The sequence below is a fragment of the Chiroxiphia lanceolata genome, chromosome 3 (genome assembly GCF_009829145.1).
Source record: "Chiroxiphia lanceolata isolate bChiLan1 chromosome 3, bChiLan1.pri, whole genome shotgun sequence".
In the NCBI taxonomy this organism is placed as follows: Eukaryota; Metazoa; Chordata; class Aves; order Passeriformes; family Pipridae; genus Chiroxiphia; species Chiroxiphia lanceolata.
The window spans coordinates 57,317,577-57,336,492 of NC_045639.1; the positions used below are offsets into that span (position 1 = coordinate 57,317,577).

Sequence of the window (18,916 nt, forward strand, 5' to 3'; positions counted from 1 at the left end):
AACAAATTCTTTTTATGCAGCTCTTGAAACGTGCGTTGCATCAAGTTGAAATAAGACAATTCCTTTTGATGTTAACAATATAAAATGTCTGGACTTATGCGGTACAGGAGAAATTCTCTTAGATCCTGTTTCTGATGTTCTAGTTCTTCATGATCAAAGTATTTGTATCTTCTTTTGGAAAGTACACTAAAGACTATAATGATTTAATTTTGAAGATAGCCCTGCTCTGAGCAGGAAGCTTCCATAAACTTCTGTAAGTCCCTTACAATTTTTTCCCTGTAATTTCCCATAATCCTATAAAGAATGAAAAATACAAAATCCTAAACAGAAAATTTTAACCCTCCTCCTTCTCTCATTTTATGCTTGAGCAACCAAAAAAGCAAAGAAACCATCTCCACAAGTAGCTATCAGTAACATGTCGCTGATGACAGATGTGACAGTACAATGACATACCTGAGTGTATGAAATTTTGAATGTGCTCCACTACAAGTTCACAGGAAAGGCCAATGGCATGCTTGAAATTAGCAGATGCTACATCCCAGTAAGAATGGTCACCATGGCTGCGATGGAGCCAAAGAGACATCGTAGGAAGAAGAAGATGTACAACTGCGTAAATGCCAAATCCTGGTCCTTAAAATAAACATAATGATGGTTGTATATTTTTGCTTACAAAGCCTCCATGCTCAGTAAATTTGCTAAGTTGTTCCAAGCTGAGACCTGGGGTAATGCTAAAGAAAGGAAGTTCTGAAACTTTTTTGTGGAATGAGAGTGGTAAGAGTTTTGGATCTAGTTGAGAGGTACTACATGAACATTCAGCCAACAGTCTCTCCCAGAAGGTCTGCAGGATTAAGAAATTTTCTCTTTCCATTTCCTAGACACCAAGGAAACATTTTCTATAGCTAGGACATCGATAGAGTACCGCACCTCTCTATTTGTGCAATGAATTTAAGAATATGCTCAATATATTCTTACAAGACGACTTTTGTCAACAGAACAATGTAGTAACTGGAACAACAAATCCACTCTAAAAAAATCCCTTTCTATGAGAGAATGTCTCTGTGCAGCTTTAGCATGAGTAGCACACTTTACAGAAGGGGTTTAGGATTCTAAAAGGTTTGGGTCAGGACTCCACTAGCTCACGTTTTGTCAAGCCCTTTTATTACCAGGTGTCTTGGCAACGTCCCTCAGCAGTTCAAAGAGCAGATCCAAAGTAGGAGGCTGGTGTTGACGGGGACAGTTGGATATGGCAGTTGTTAATTCTTCCAGCAGAATAATCCAGACATTGATAAGGCCTACAAGTAAAGAAAGGAAGATTAAAAACCATGAGTGAGATACTGCATTGACTACAGGTGAAACTTGCCCTCAAAGTGATGGAAACAAATTAATTAACTTAAAGATCGTGGGTTCTTGCGTGTTCACTGTTGCTGTGTAATGGCTGTAGGTAACAGCCTTTTTGAAATGATAGTCTCCTTTTCCCACTCTTTTTATTAAGTTTGTGTTTTGTGCCATCCTTCCTCCTCCACATACATCTTATTCTGGTCTTAGTTTACTTCTCCCTATAATCCAGCCTCTTTAACCTTGTGTAAAATGTCCCATAAAAAGTATATAAGTAAAACCCCATCTCATTATCATTGCAAATGCTGCCCAGAGGAGATTGTACTCATTTAGGTCATGCTTTTAAGTAAGGCTCCTGAGGTGACTAGCCATAATTTAACTGTCTCTATTTGGTACCCAAAACTGAACAGTAAAATGTCTCATAAGGGATCATCAGGCTGCCTCACATTATCTTTAGATCTTAAGAGATCACAGAGTTGGACAATTGCCAGAACAGCAATTAGGATACAGGTGAGTTGGCAAACATGTATCCCCTAAAAGATTATGGGATACAACTAATTTTCAATACATTTTTGAAGATGGCTAGGAACTGCTGCCCTTTAATTTTTCACAGATCACTTAAGTACTTGCTAGTTCCCCATCATATCACGAACGACTAGAAGGATCTTGCATATTACACTCCTGCCAATGTATGCTGTTATTCTTAAGTCAAGAAGGCTATGAGTTTATTAGGCTAAAAGGGATTTTACCTTGTTTCACTAATAAGCCCACATTCTCTGCCACGGTAGCTATGCTGATGTAGTCTGTGTCTGCATGACACTTGCTGGTATCAAATACACTATGAAAACACACTGCAAATATGGCAAAGTAGGCTAAGACATTTTGCCCCATCCTGGTAGTGACTTTGAACACTAGAGTGCCAGATGAAGTGCTGCCTCCTGTCTTTGTAAAGTCAGTTTGCCTAGCAATGTTCTAACACCATTACCATCTAAATAACAAATTGGGTGACAGTTTTAGTGCTTAACTGTGACAAAAATCAAATCAGAAGGTTTCTGTGCTGTGGGATGGCCTTTCTATTCACAGGAAGGCACTGATAGACAGAACCACTCCAGAACAGTAGGCAAAGCGTGTTCACCTGAGGTGGGGAGACCCTAGGCTGAGTCTCAAATCTGACTCAAAGCAGAGGCTTCAATGACTTGGGTCTCCCACATCCCAGTTAAATATTCTGAAATTCCTAGAGCGGAAAAAACCAAGCCAAAGCCAAACCCAAACACAGAAAGAAGAAAGTAAAAGGTTGTTTTGTGAAAAAATAGGACTTGTGATTTTCTGTTTTCAGAGAGCACCTTTTCTCTCCTTTATCCAGGGTAGCAGTGGAACAGGACAATCCATGTGATGGAAGAGTCTAGATAAAAGTAGGTACCAAGGCCCAGTCTGGTGAGGCACATGAATGACATGCATTGGAGTTAGCCTGCTTTCTGACAGGTTGGAGCTGATTCTTCACAGAAACAGTCTCTTTGGAACAGCTCAATAGTTCAGATATTCAAAAGTGACTGTATTGCTGTGAAAGCCTCCTGAGTTCAGAAGCCGTAAGGCTGCATTCCTCTACCACTTGGCTCTGCACAGATCTATTTCATCAAACACCTGATTAATCCACAACCTATATAAACCACACAAATAATCAGGAGACAAATGTTGCTTGTTTTTTCTGGAGGTCATGGAGCTTTATATGGACTTCAGAAATTCACTGTTTATTTCAACAGACCACAGGACATAAGTTTGAAAACATTTAAACCATTATTCCTTATATTTCTAGACTGTAACTAAATACTGATATTTTTTTTTCTGTTAAGGCAGGCCTGCCAATACCAACCTTAAAAGGTTTTCACTCCTTTACTTCAGCTGCGATCTAGAAAGCTTTTTTTGTGTTAGGTCTCAGAAATATACACTGGTTGTATTATGAATATCAGGATAATCAAAATAATTATTTGTTAAAATATTGTTGTCTTCCCCTAGCAGACAGGTTGTATTTTTCTTATATACAAACTACATCTTTACATAAAGAAGGTAAAGCTCTGCGTGTGCACATGTGTATGTGTAGACAACAGGGAGACAAAGGATGAAGTTTTTGCTTTCAGCAGTTGGCAAAATTTACAGCAACATGTGGAAGAAGTAATTGATTAATTCTACACTTACTGCTTTCAATACACTTACCAGTGTCGTCATCAAAGTCAGAAAGGATGCATTCAATACCATCCTCACTGCTGGCTGACTGTTCCTGCGCTCTTCGGGGCAAGTTAACCAGCCGACCACTGAGGAAGATGGGTTTCAAGGGCATTTTATAGATTTTGGCTAACAACTTGGGGAGGGTAGTGGAGAGGAGATAGAGAAAAAAAAGAGAAGATAAGTATATATAGGAAAGTTTGTAAAAGCTATCACATACAACACAAGTATGTAAAATAAAATAAAAGCTACGAAAACACAATTAGAGTCCAGAAGTCTTCTGTTCATTGATAAGTAAAGGGTTGAGGGTGAAAGAGAGGGAAAGCAGTAATTTAAATAACACATTTCTGAGAAGGAAGTGTGCTCTCTTCTCACTTGTAAAGGGCAACTGTTACGACTCACTGATTGCATCTATGACCTATGAAGCTCCATTAGCTGTACACAAAATATGTTTAAGCTCTGAAGGACTAAGTAAATACTGATAAAAGGACCTGTACAGGTTTACTTCAGAGCTTCATTGCCTGGGTTGTCCATTACAAAACAAATACAAACTGCTGAATTGTGCTATAGCTGGAACTCTACCAGCATTTTATCAGGTCTTTCTAAAGTAAATAATGTATTTGCAATATATAAACAAGATTTTTTTTCAGTCATTCCTGTTCTTCTTCTACTGGCAAGTTAAAAGATATAAATGGCTGCTTCTTTTGAAGAGGAGAAGATATTTTCTTCTCACTGTAGACTGAGGTTTGTAAGGATGAGGAATAGTGATGTGGTGCAAATAGTGTATAGACAGAACATACATTAGGCATACACATAGATATTCACTAATTTTTTTAAGTGAACAAGATTGCAAATAGAATTTGATGCCTGCTGTTTATTATCCTGAAGTGCCTTATTCTTCCCTTTTCAGTCTGTGTACTGAACCCACCCATTATCTCTGAATTTAGATATAAGTCCTTTCAGCAATGGTAATATCCATTTTTATGCCTTTGTATTGTACCCAGAAAAAACATGTCTGGGGTCCAACAAAAAGATCTGCAGGTACTACAGAAATACAAACAACTTTATAAAATCAGATAAAAATTGTCCAGGTAACCCAGAATAATAATATGTGCTGTGTGCAAGGAGATTAGAGGAAACATCCTAGCATTCCAATTGTTACAGATTTGCCCCAAGCTTCAGATAAGTTTTGATGGTACAGATAAAATGCTTCTGTGTTTCAGAGGGTGTAACCTGTTGCTCTTAAGATCTGAGAATTCTTAAGTTGTTGTTTGGGTTTTTGGGGGGATTTTGGTTTTGTTTAGTTTTTGGGGGGTTTTTGTGTGTTTGTTTTTTTTTTTTTGTCTTTCATTCCTAACACTGTTTACAGTTACTGTTTAAATAAGAATGAATTTAGCTTTAAATATGTCACTACTAGGTTTTGATTGTTCACATTTTCCCACATGCTTCCTGGATGTGTTTTTATATCATTGGTTTCCTCACCACTAATTGGCCTACAAGGTATAATATTCCCTCAGATATAGCCACTGTCCATTTGGCAGTGCAGGATATTACCACTAGAGTCATCACAGACTTTGTTGGGTTCATGCAAATCATCTCATGACTGATGCAAAGCCCACAGGTTAGAACTGTTTCCTAGGCCTGTATAAGATTGTTCATCATACCTGAGAACATCTCCTGAGGTAATCAAGCGCAGGAAGGCACAAGTCTGTAGATGCAGATCCTGATCCTGGCATACAGTCACCCACCTCCTTACAATCTACTTCCCCTGGGGACAGGAAAGGCAGCATTGGGAAGGACAGAAGAATATAAATAAACATAGAATTCTTTTTCCTTTTTCATTAGTTATGCCTTAATGTCTCAATAGAAGCCAGAAAACATCCTTTGTTTGATCATCTTGGATAACAACCACATGATCCCCACACAAACAATACAGTAATACTGGTCACAGTTTGTCCACAAACTTGTATATGAATAAATGTTTTAATAACCACATGCCTATTTAATAACTCTTTAGTGAAGCCCTTGGGAGTTCTAATAATCATACATTATATATTATCTGCTATATTGACTCCACTCCACTTTTTTCCATGAGTGTTGTAATTACTTGCTCATATTATATTCTTATTATTTGCTCAATTACTGTACTCATTTTTTTCAATTCATTTGCATCCCAGTGCCCTGGAAAACTTTTATACCACAAGTTCTTCCTTTTAGTTTATTTACTGCTTAAATACACCATTTTATATTTTGTGCTACTATATTTCCTTCTGCTATCTAAGTCAGGCATCAAAGTCTCACAGTTTCAACTGTATGATATATATCCTCAGGCTGTAGTGCCTCAATATTGCTAGTAATACCAACTCTATGACAACAGCAGACTCTTTCTTTCAGGTCAGCTTCATTAAGTGAATTCCATAAGCAGAGGAGTTCCAAGGCATCCTGCTGCAGAGCTCCTCTCTGGACAACTCCATTCATTTCACCGTTTTCCCTGTCCGCACAGTCTGTTTTCCTCCCGTCAGCCAGTGTTCTGCCCACCTTAGAATACTTGGCTTATAACTGTTTTTCTGTTTTAGCCAAATACTTTCAATTTAGTGCCAAATTTGAAACTTTACTAAATGCCTATACATGTAAACATTCTGTTGTCTTAAGAGCTATTCCTCTCAGAAAAACCACAAGACAAATATGAAATGCTTTTATTAAGTCCTACTTTATTCTCCTTTCACTATATTTATTTGCTTTTTCTATGCCCTTAACGATTCCCTCCATAACGTATTTTAAAGTTTTGTCCACTATTGAGATCAGCCAAGTCAGCCAGTGAAGTTTGAATCCTTTACTTTTACATTAAAATGCACATAGTACGGTATTTTCCTTGCTGAAGTATCCCATAGTCCTACTACCTTTAAAAAAAAAAAAAAATTCTTGCTTTTGACATGTGACCACAAAGGGAATGAATCCAAAAAATCTGGTATCATGAACTGCCCAGAGACTTTGATCTTTTGAGCAGCAAAGGTATTTATTAGCAGCGCTCTGAGAGCAAGCCAGCTATTGCTGGAAAAACTCGCTCAACCGCTTCACACAAAATCAGCAGTTTTTATACAATTTTTGTACATGATTAAATGCATATTCAAGTAATTACAACATCTAGCTATGCATATTAATAACAGGCAGAGTATAGGTGGAGCTCAGGTGAGGCTTGAGGCGGAGCTTCTCTTGGCCCTCATTCTTGGGGGTAGTTCTGTCCTTCCTCCCATGGGTCTGGGGGCTTAAACTCATCTTCCTCGGCCTGACCTCTCTTCTTTTCCATTGTTCTCGACCCACTCACCGAAGCTTGGAAAAAGCTTTGGCTCCCAACCTGTTTCTTCTATTCAAATGTCTACCTTATCCTACTGCATCTTAATTTATTACCTCTAGGCCTATTACATGTTCTTTTACCATTCTCTTAAGTTTTGGTCCAGTAAGTAGAACAGAACAAGCACAGATCGTTTTGGATGTTAGTAACTTGTTAGCAGGCCCAAATTTCTTAGCTAACTCTTTTGGGCCTGGCCTCCTGTTTCAGGGTCAAAATTATCTCATGTAACTAAGAAACCTAAAGAAATATAAGACAGACTTTTGAACTCTCCAGAAGTCATGAGTTCCCTCTATTGGTATTGAACATGCAAGTTTATTTCTCTTCTGTAGTAATTATGGTTTGTCATCACAAGCTGAATTCTGCCCCCATTGAAATCAATGGTGAAATAGCTTAATAAGACAAGAGTAACATTAAAGACTAAATTTGCTGCAGTTAGGTGCTTCATTTAAATCAAAGGGAGTTATTTACAGACATAAAAACCTCTGTGAATCAATATACATATAGAAACCAAAAGCTCCATTTTACCACTCATCAGAAGTTCTGTAATTTACATAACCAAAATATCCCATCATTGTCACAGTTCAATGAATAGTGTCGAATTCTAATGATCAGGGCGAGTGTGGGGGCACAACCACCCAGCATTTCTCTTTGTTCTGAATTTTGGCAAAGCACCACAATTACTCTGTAGGGTCACCTTGACATGATGTTCTGGTCTCTGCTGCCCTCAGTAACACAATACAAAGCACAGGGACAGTGGAGTTAGTTACAATGCTCGGGACCTCACAGAAGGTTTGGCAGGTTTTCAGCAGTGCATATACCAAACTACTGCTGCTGAGGTGGGCAAGGGTAGAAAGGAGACATGCCTTTCACCTCTGAACATACCCTATTCTGTAAAACATACCCTATTCTATTGCAGACACTCCCTGGTGTCTCTGCACAATGCCAGGTCATTTCTGCAATATTGTAGGTTTTGAGTTTAGTTGTTATTTTATTATTTAAATGAATGCAAGCAAGTTCTGCTGCAAATTAAGATCAGACGAAGCAGACACTTAATTATGAGATGCATATTTGCTGCTATAAGAACTTGAAGAACTGAGAGTATTAAAAATGTTTGTCAAATAATCCCTTGGTTTTGATTTTATTTTTTTTAAGCATTGTGGACTCACGTTCTTCATTGTCTCTCTCTTTTCTACTATACTATGTATTACACAACTGAATTATCCTCTTCCTCAGGATCAAGTTTGACATATCATGACTTAATAAGAAAGAAAAACATTTACCCAGTCCTTTGACAAACTTCATAAGGCACATAATATAACTGGTGGCAGCATTGGCAAAGACCTGGATGCTGTCCGTGTTTAGAAATGCTTCGAAGACATCAAACACTGGAGCCTGGCATTTTCCTGTGGAAATAACAAGATGAGAACTCTTCCCCAGTCCCCATAAAAATGATTTTCCAACCATTTTTCAACAAATAAATTGAATCTGTAGAATCTTTTCTATTCTGAGCAGAGACAGAAATGATCTTAAAAGTAAAACCTTCTGTTGCTCCTGAGGCAACTCATGTAGCCTTTCATAGGAAGTGATACAGATTCCCTCCTTTGCCTAATCTATGACAAATACTAGCATATGCCTGTCCAAACGGTAAGAGCAGGTCTGAGTTCTTGAACTTGGCTCAGTAGCTAATACTTCTGTTTAGTGAAGGTTTATGTTTAGTTTCTAGTTTAGTTTTTGATAACTGCCAAGGTGACATCAATCACGCAGAAAACTATTCAGACTATACAGTAACAAAATAGCCTTGTTTTTCCCAAGTAGATTATCAGTCTTCAAAAGCTGTGTACACCTGCATTCAGCCATCAGTTATAAAAGATCTCAAAGACAAAGTTTAGGAAAAAAAATCACATCCCTTACACATGACTTGTAACATTTAAAATGCCTTTGAATGGGGCAAAAGAACAGAATAAAATTATTTTCCCATATTACTCCATTTCTATACAAGTGAACATCTCTGAGAAGGGTGCACATTCTTGCAGCACTAGCAATCTGAAAACCTTGCGATTAACTGCCTGGACAAGCACTTGCCTAGATTACGACACTAAGTTACCCTAATGTTTGAGAGCACTAGAGTTCACACAACAAGGAAGACAGTCCACATGAGACATGTTGGTTGTATAGAGTCTGCTTTCCTTTCTCTAGCAGGACAGTGACCAGGGCTCAGCCAAGTTCAGTATGCCTGCACTACTGTCTTGCTCAAAATTATTCATGTAGGTTTGATGAGGTTCAACAAGGCCAAGTGCCGGGTCTTGCCCTTCAGTCACAACAACCTCATGCAGCGCTACAGGTGGACACAGAGTGGCTGGAGAGCAGCCAGGCAGAAAGGGACCTGGGAGTTTGGATTGACAGGAAGCTGAGCGTGAGCCAGCAGTGTGCCCAGGTGGCCAAGAAGGCCAATGGCATCCTGGCCTGCATCAGGAACAGTGTGGTCAATAGGTCCAAGGGAAGTGATTCTTCTCCTGTACTCAGCGCTGGTGAAGCTACATCTGGAGTACTGGGTCCAGTTCTGGACCCCTCAGTTCAGGAAGGATATTGAGGTGCTGGAGCAGGTCCAGAGAAGAGCAACAAGGTTGATGAAGGGACTTGAGCACAAGTCTCTTCTCCTAGACAACTATCAGTAAGACAAGAGGGCATGGTCTTAAGGTGTGCCAGGGGGGGTTTAGGTTGGATATTAGGAAGAAATTCTTTACAGAGAAGGTAATCAGGCATTCGAATGGGTTGCCCAGGGAGGTGGTGGATTCTCTGTCCCTGGAGGTTTTTAAGACAAGACTGGATATGGCACTTAGTGCCATGGTCTAGCAACCATGGTGGTAGTGGATCAAGGGTTGGACTTGATGATCTAGGAGGTCCCTTTCAACCCAACTGATTCTATGATTCTATGAAGCATTTCTTTCTCATTCTACTCATCTGTCAGAATCTAGAGGACAAAAAGTCAGAACAATACCTCTGCTTTCCCCTCCCACTCCAACTAATAATTCAGATACCTGAATACAGTTCTGGAGTATTGCAGTGCCCACTGTTCAGTTAGAGCATTGAAATATATTGAGTTAGTTACTATGTCCCCCAGGGAATCTAAAACACTTATGTAACAGTCAGGGCAGTAAGTCCTTACCCATAGAGTATTCCCCTACAAGGTACTCTTTAACCTCTGACTTGTTGCTGCTGTGCACTGTTTCCAGGGCACTGAACAGGGGTCTCCATCCCGACTGGATCTGGGTAGAACACATTTCCACCAACTCTCCTATAGAGGTGACCACCTGTAGACAGTGCAGGAGGGGTTAAAAGAACAAAACCAAAAAATAGAACTGATATATAGATGAATCTTCAGAAAGAATGCCAATGCCTTCAAACAGATTTGTAGATTTCACTATGGCAGTCTAGATTAACTTATTATTTAAACTTCTTTAGATAATAGAAAAGCTTTATTTAATTGCTTTAAAGCCAGGTGTACTGTCTCTGTGCTCTACCACAATGCTGGCTTAGGTAGGCAGAGCACTCTTAATTCCTTGAAGATGATTAAGGGACAGCATTTGAAGGGAATTTGGGAAACACTCAGATGGACCAAGTGCACTCTGGAAACCATTTTTCTTACAGGCATGGTAGGCCAGATACAGACACCCCAATCAGAACTGACTTGCCTGGTCTTGAACATCCTCATCACACAGCTCTAGCTGCATGATGCGCTCAAAGGGGCGGAAAAGCGCCTCATTAAAGTGGAAGTGAGAAGGCTCATTCCAGTCCATCAGCACTTCAGTGAGGATGTCATGGATGAAGGAGACAGCCTTTCGAGACACATGCCTCTCCTTATGACAGGCAGCCTGCAGGGAAAGGAGAAGAATTAGAGTATGTGCAAGAGAAAACATTTGGTTTTAGTGAGACATTTTTAAGGGTGGTAAGCACTTCATGTTGCTGAACCCTAAAAGTGGCTTCACCACTGATGTTATTAGGGACCCCACTACAATGAAAATGAGAGAGTACTGCCATGGAAACAGATCACTGAGACTCTGAGCTGCTGGGAGTTCCACAGATGCATAAAGATTTATTAACAATTCAAAAAGTAAAGAGTTAAAAATAAATAAATCAAATACTAAAACCCACAGAACAAAGCTCATGTGAAACATTGTCCTTTGTTTCTACTGTGTGACCATTTTTCCCTTCAAAAAGTTAGTTTCTGCAAATATTCACCATACCTATCTAGGCATGAACAAGTGCCAGTTATTTGACTATTTATGGAACTTAGAGGTTCTTGACACTTTTGGAAGAACTGTTGAAAAATTAAAGAGCAGTGAATCTGAATATAAAGTTACCATTTTGAGCAACTATGCAGGTTATCCTTTCTGTGATGTTACTTTTTACTGATAATGTCCTCATCTTCGCTGAAGTCAACCCAAAAGTCTGACCACTCCTGCATCTAAAAACATGGGTGGCACTTGAATTTAAAGTGGTGTGGGATCTTAAAAGACCTTAAAGTGTTCAAAACATGCAAAGTATTTAAAGAGATCTCAGGCTGTTATACAAAGGCAAGTAGGACACTGGTTTTCAAGATAAAGGGCTGTAAAGCATACAACAAAAGCATTCTTTGTTATTTCTACTTCACTTAGAGGGATTCCATTGAGACTTCCTGATGTCTGATCTCTGCTGTAAGATGGTCCACGTATTTTCTCAAGTCAATGAAAGAAAGAGCTATGGCAATTTACTGAACAACTCATCTTAAGACTTCAGATAAGCATACTCCCAACAGACCTGGGCAAATGACACCACATACCTCACCAACAGAAAGAAAGGAAGTACAGTACATTTATTCATACCAATGATACAAATCAAAAAGCTCTGAGAAGTCAAGACACCAGCATTTCATCAGAAAGGACTGAAAATTTGACTGAGGAAATGTCATTTGTTATGACTGAAATCCATTTTGTGGCTGCTACTGGCATGCCACTGAGCAGTGTTCACAAGGAAGCAGAAGGAAAGGGAAAAATGTCATAATCCTTCCAGCTGGCTTTATGTAGGAAAAGAAACCTGCATCCTTTTATGGGAAGACTTGCAAGGCTGCAGATCTTGACTGGGAAAATAGGTAGATGGAGGAGTTACTTACAGCCTCTTGGTGTGGTTTCAGTTTTTTCACCAGACGCATTTTGCACCATATTGCAAAAATCCAACACCCTGTCCCTGGTCCTGCCCATTTCAGTTACTTAAAAGCACATTCCTTTGTGGCAGTATCACAGTATATGACACAGTTTATACAATATCTAGCAGATTTCACAATGTTCAGAGTTGTTATACATTTTAAGAGCTATCAAGCCTTCTGCATCTTTTTCAGCTTTGCCATCTCTTGAACACATGCACATTTTTGTCCCCCATTCCTACCTCTACAAGGTGAGGTGCCACCAGGCTCCAGCAGCGCATGAGGTGGAGCAATGGGCGAGATTTACTCCTTACAATTCTGAGCATGGCATCACCAAGTCGGAACAAATGAAGTGCACTTCTCCTGTCCTGGGTAGATTTTACTTCACCTACAAGAAAGTATAAGAAAATAAACGGAAGCTAAGCGTCAACTACTTCTCCATCTCTAAATGTCTAAATTGGAATTGAAATCAGGTTGAAAATTATTTATTAAGTCGGGGGGAGGTTTAAGGGGGAGAGGAGAAAAAGGAAAAAAACCCAAAAAAACCCTCCAATGTAAAACACAGTCTATACCTATGTAAGTAAAAGAACATGAGATGGATCCAAGTTTTAAGAACAACTTATTAAACATACTTTATTTTGACTTAAGTGATCACTCCCTTTGTTTTGCAAAAGACAAAGTCTTGGAGAAATACTGCAGGAAAGTCAAGCAAGTAGTTAAATGATTGATAGTAAACCCCAAAATGGTAGTTACAAAAGCCTTTGGTGACATCTACAGGAAAGAATATAAACTGCAAATTATTTAGTTTGAGTATTTAATTTTGTATTTCTTATCAAGCAAAGGATACAAAGAACAGAATGTGAAAAAAAAGCTTTTTTGTTCCCCAGTCACTAATATTTGTTATTTGCTGTTGAAAGGGATTCATCTTCCATTGCTCCTACAACATTTGGAGAGATATTTCATCCCCTCATTAAAAATATACTGGTGCTTTTATCTCTAATGAAAGATATAATCAGGGGGCATACCTTAAAACAAAAAATTTTTTTAACATAAAAAATAGCACTTAATTGCTCTATCCTAATTTCAATTTCATTATTACTAAGTACTGTGGATTGACTACTACATACATGACAAGAGGATAGCTATTTATTAAAACTAGTTATGAATGTTGAGGTCTGAAGACAAAGCAAGAGCAAAAAACCAATCAACTTGAAGTGTCATATTGGCAAATGACAAATAGCACTTCAGGGAAAGGGGAAACCAATTAAACTGGAGACATATATCAGATAAAATCCATGTCTGCTACAGGACAGAACAAAATCTGTATGACTAATGTAGCTTCTACAGGCACAGTATAAATTTTAGTGAAAGATCTTCCTTTGTGCCCAATCCTTCTGATGTATTTGAGACAGTGATGGAAACAACCATTTACAGGCTTTGTACTGTAAGATACATGCCCCATCCACTCTGTTGGGGAAGAGCAAGCAGGGCAAATCCCACTGCTTTATTTCATTTGTGCGCTTTGTTCACTATTACCCATTTTCTGAACACTTCTGAAGTTACCCCACTGTCAAAGGTCTAACCTAAATCCACTCTCTTAGGTCCACATTCACCCAAGTTTTATACTGGACTAGGCTCCAAAGTGAAGTTGTGATTAAGTATCTGCGGATAATTAACACCCCCAAGAATGAAATGAATGTCCTCTGAAGTGTTTCAAAGCAGGTGTGAATGTGATCCCTGCCCGAAAAAAGTGCTCAGCCTTTTCTAAAGACTTTGAATTGTTCCTACAGAAAGATCTTATTAGACTACATTCTGTGTTTTATTTATATCTTGAAATTTCAATTGGAAAAAATCAGAACTGTAAGAATACAAAGCAGTCCTGTAAGCAGTACAATTGTATATGAAACAGTTTATAAGGGATCTTCAGGTGACTTACCTGGCATTGCTAGTGAGTAATCAACTGTATCTGTGACTGAATGGAAAAGCTGGGCCTGAGAAGCCTTCTTGAGCTGGTAAAGGAAGCCTGCCAACGCCGTCAAGTTTAACTTGTCAGCAGCATCTTCAAAGAGTCTATAAGTAAAGAACAGAATCTAACTGAAAAATTCATGAGATGCAGACTTAAATGTGTATGTAAGAGGAAAACTCTTTATCTGTTATGCCTGCTATGTGTTGCCTTTGGTGACACATTGGTTTATTGAGGCTTTTTCATTTATACAGTGCTACAGAAAGACTTTGATCCAGAAGCTTTATTAATTGGAGGTTTGCTATGGGACCAACCAGAATCTTTTGAGACTCAACTATGGTACTGCAACAAAAAGTCACTTTTTCAAAGCAGTTCATGAACCACTAATAAAAAACCCAAACAGTTAAAACATGCCCAGTCCTCACAACATAGATCATCATAACTTCACTGACTTTAGAGTTACACCAGCTTGCTCCATCTGAAGTCACAGAGCCTTACATGAAAAACTAATTCAAGTCTTAGACCTAAAGTTATGTACCTGAATGGTTATTTTGGAACATTGTGCTGGTTTTGACTGGGGTAGAGTTAATTTTCTCACCATGCCTAGTATGGGGTTATGTTTTCATTAAACTATAACAAATATAAGCCAGAGTCCTTATTTTCAGCTGCAGTGAGCCCATAAGATTTACCCGTTAAAATCTGCACACTTAAAGAGCAAACATGTTTACACAGGAGGTGGGTTCCACAGAGACTACAGTGAAATTTCACATAGTGGAGCCAGAAATTGACAAAAATATGATATTCTGACATTGCTTTTCATGAAAAACTTTCTATAGTCCCAGGAAACTGGGGATTGAGTCCTAATAAATGTTCACACTGAAGTAGAAGCATGGAGATCAAACCTGCCTCATTAAGATTACAGTACTGCTATTCTCTAATCCTCAGAACCAAGTTGTATTGTGAACTTCCTAAGTAAAAGATACTTTCTATGCCCAGAGTCAAACTTCTACAAGCAGTTTACGCATTACTTTTGGCTCTGAATTTACAAATAATGGCTTTCTATGGGCAGAGATCAAGATGTAAAACGTCAGCTGGAGAAAAAAGATAATTACAAGCCTGCAAACCCAGCAAATTTTCAACTCTAGTCTGGGCTGCTTAAAAAATAGCAGAAATAACGTAAAAGTCTGAGACACATATTAGTCAGCAGGCCATGACGAAGGGACACTTAACCTAGCCACTCTGTGACCATGCTTGGTGGCCCTTCCTCCTCTAGACACACTGGGGATGTCTGACAAACAGTCCTGACAGAAGTAGCTGCTTTCTGACACAGTCTTGTCACTCAATCCCTTCCTGTCAGGACAAGACACGCACTTATTTTGTTTGCTTTACTGAATACAACAGATTAATTTACATGCAAGAAATAAACCCATCGCTCTCAGGATGCATTTGATTTATGTGGCATATTCACTGTTGTGCACAGACATACTCAGCTCAGTAATTGCAGGGCAGGTACTCAGAGATGAAAAAAACAGGTCTTTTAGAAACTGCTGGTTGTGACAAACATGCAGTCCTCTGGAGAAATTCAACTGAAGCAAGGGGCTGCAATGAACAAAGATTAGACCCACTGCAACACAAAAAGGGCCATTTTGGTACTGTTTTGGGAACAAGGATCCTGGTTCCTGACAGCACTGCTTTTACCTGTCAGCTTGCGTGGAGAGTGTGAGAACAGCCTTGGCAGCACTGGTCCCACACAGCAGACTGCCTCCACGGAATTCGAAAGCTCTGCCCTTACTGTTGTCCTTGATGAGATCCTGGATAGAAACGGGCTGAATAACAGGATGGCTGCTGAGGGTGGTCTCCTGCTCGGGGGTGAGTGCCTGAGGAGAGTCACCAGGCTCAGAGGCTGGGTGTAGCCCTCCAGGTGCCTGCTGTGACTGGGTGATGGTAAGGGAGGGCTGGGAAGCACCATCACTGAAGTGGGTGTGCTCCAGAGTGCTGATGTACTCGCACACCCTGAGAACAAACAGGAGAAGCAAAAGATGAATAAACACCCCAAAGCACCAACTCCTCCCCCCACTAATCACAGGTTCACTGAAGAAATGCTTGGGTCCGTACTCCAGCGTACTCTTGGCTACCACAAAGCCTTATAAGTGGGAGAAGCCAACTGACATGGAAACCTGCTGCCAGTTCGCAGGCACTGATTTCTACATTTGAACCAGATACAATGCACAGGATGTTTTCCTCAAACCATGAACAGACAATCTCTAACTCTCAGACCACACACAGATAACCTTTCTTCTTACATCCTTTGACCTCCCATGTGCCTAGATAGCAAACAGTTTGGTGGAGGTGCCTTAAAAGTCCATTTAGGTTCCTGGGTCTGGTACAGTTTTCTGATAGCTTTGAAGTTTCTAAGTATTGATTTTTGTCTCTGAATAGTGGTGGAAAACTGCACCCTGTTATCTTTTAGAGGTGCTGGCAGTTAATTCAAACATTGTTTATACAGAACATCCACAGAGTCCGTAAAGCCCTTTTTCTCAGACCGTTACTTTCAGGCAACATAGTATAAACTCTGGTTATTTTGTGAAAGCTGGTAAGTACCTGAACACATGAGGCCAACAGTCTTGATTGTGGCTTCCCATCTCCAGACCCACATTAAGGACTGCATCCATACACAAAACATGAGCAGTGTGCAAGCAGACTCCCTGCATTTTTCCCATCTGCTCCAGTTTCTGCTCCACTTTCTGTTTCACTGCAGCACGGAAAAAAAAATTAATTTCTCCAGTTTTTAAACAAACACTAGTGTGTATATAGAGTGATGGTAAAGTATTACAAACTGAAAGTTATAAAAACCATGGATTTAGACAAAAAACAAACCAGAGAAACTAATTTCTTCCTAATGAATTTAAGGCAGTTCTAAAATTAAAATCCCTTTTGACTGATCCTATATACAAGAAAAAAAAAAACAATGCTAGATTGACACTCTCCACCCTCAAATTCACACCTTGTTGCCCACAGAACAGTTGCAGATAGCCAGTGATATTACATATTTCTCTTCAGAGACAGCTGGCTGGCTATTTACTTATTTTTAACAAAATCTTCTTTGCTATGGAAAAAAAAGCATTTGGAGATTTCATATCCATTCCCATACAAAAGTTTCACCAGAGAGTTTTTGTTAATGGATACTCTTTTCAAAGCAAAACTAATCTTGATCTGAACTACAAGCATTTGGACCCATTTTTTTCCTGAGAATCCTTGAAAAGCTTAGTTTTCATGCTGCATCGGAAAGGATTAAATTTTGAAGTTTTGCAAGCTTACACAGAACAGATCTGTTGGCCTCCGGCCACTGCTGCTGCCTCCTCTTTGCTTCAGCATGGCCTGGCCAATGCACTGCAGCCATATCTAGCAGAGCGATCAAAAGCTTGTTTTAGCTCAGGCTTTTTCAGTTTTGTTTTCTCTACTGAAACACCAAATTTAAGTGCCAAGCAGGATCATTCGTGCAACACTGTGTTTTCTTACGGGCTTCTTGCCATTATAAATCAAGTGTAATCAGACAAACTTTATGTACTTCTCCAAACAGTCATTGGAGACAACAATTGACTTTACTGACTTCCACTGAGTTTGAGGTGGTGGTATAGAGATGCAGAACTTTTTATATGTTATAAAGATATATTTTTTATTCTATTTTCATTTAACATAATTCAGAAACAGTTTTAACTATCTGACAATCTGATGAAAGACAACCAAGGATGTATACACAGGACAGGGAGAAGGACACAAACTCAGCTTATATTACCACCCAACACATAAAAAACCCCAAATAATTTGGTCTTTTGATGCCCTCTAGTTGTACTGCTATCACAAGGTTTAAAAAGCACACATTAAAAAATGTTGTTGGCTTATGTGTTGTTCTACTGATTTCAGCTGCATTTTAAATATAATTAGTGGGACATAATGTTAAGAACCTAGGACAGCAGAACACGTACTGAAGATGCACATCCCATATGTCTACAAGTGAGTGGTGCTCAGTAGAAGAACGACAGAGGGGAATGCCACTACGTGTGGCAAAGTGCTTTCCAGTTGCACTTTTGCAGGCAATATTAGTTAGGTAATTTAATCACATAGTTACCTTGAGCTATAGTATCACTGGGTTCTTGGATTTCTTTTTCCTCTTTCTCTTCTTGGACACAGGAGGCAGCAGCCATTTGGGCAAGAGCAGATGCACAATTAGCAGCAACTCCTGTAAAGCAACAACACAATTACTGTTTGACCAACATTTCCTCTCCAGTCCCATGCAAACTCAACAAGAGACAGTGTTAAGGAAAGTTGGGTGGTTATATCTATGCTGTAGGGCAGATGCACGCTATGTGGATTGCCACAATCCATGTTCCTATCCAAAACTGGAACTGCATGCTGCATTTTTCTCTCCCAAAATCCTTCTAGGAAAGTTACCATCCTATTTTATGAGTCTATCAGGGCATCCCGCATGCAACAGTACCTAGAGCACAGCTCAGCCGGGCTGCCCTCCTCAATCCATCCAGGCTCATGCAGATGGAGTCCTTCTCCTTTTGGTTCTGCTCCTTGGCTCCTTCTGCTCCCAAGATGAAAGCCAGTCCCTTGGAGCTGCCTGCCATGCGGCCGGTCAGTGGGGTGGACAAAGTGTCAATCAAGTTCTTCCAACAGCCAATTAAAAGGTATCGGGCAAAAGCAACTCCTGGAGTGGGAAAAACATTACTACTACTACTGGAAAATGTAGTAGTAGTAACTACTACAACTGCACATAACAGCAGCTTTATCATCAGTGGTAAAAAACCAAGTCAACATTTGTCTTTTGCACACTGAACGAGTAGTTCATGTATAACGTACT

The 18,916-nt window shown here is 39.5% G+C and overlaps 1 protein-coding gene across 5 annotated transcripts in view; it reads right to left on the minus strand.

The window, feature by feature from the left end:
* ARFGEF3 (ARFGEF family member 3) overlaps positions 1-18,916 on the minus strand; it is a 90,822-nt gene that overhangs the window by 16,061 nt on the left and 55,845 nt on the right. For all 5 annotated transcript variants that reach the window (XM_032681927.1, XM_032681924.1, XM_032681923.1 and 2 more), the window contains 13 exons: positions 18,548-18,763; positions 18,179-18,289; positions 16,651-16,801; positions 15,748-16,062; positions 14,023-14,156; positions 12,329-12,474; positions 10,600-10,779; positions 10,074-10,218; positions 8,188-8,310; positions 5,220-5,323; positions 3,547-3,691; positions 1,164-1,292; positions 454-630 (listed from right to left, as the gene is read on the minus strand). In XM_032681927.1, the coding sequence (XP_032537818.1) occupies positions 454-630; positions 1,164-1,292; positions 3,547-3,691; positions 5,220-5,323; positions 8,188-8,310; positions 10,074-10,218; positions 10,600-10,779; positions 12,329-12,474; positions 14,023-14,156; positions 15,748-16,062; positions 16,651-16,801; positions 18,179-18,289; positions 18,548-18,763 (2,076 nt within the window). The remainder of the gene's footprint in view (positions 1-453; positions 631-1,163; positions 1,293-3,546; positions 3,692-5,219; positions 5,324-8,187; positions 8,311-10,073; positions 10,219-10,599; positions 10,780-12,328; positions 12,475-14,022; positions 14,157-15,747; positions 16,063-16,650; positions 16,802-18,178; positions 18,290-18,547; positions 18,764-18,916) is intronic.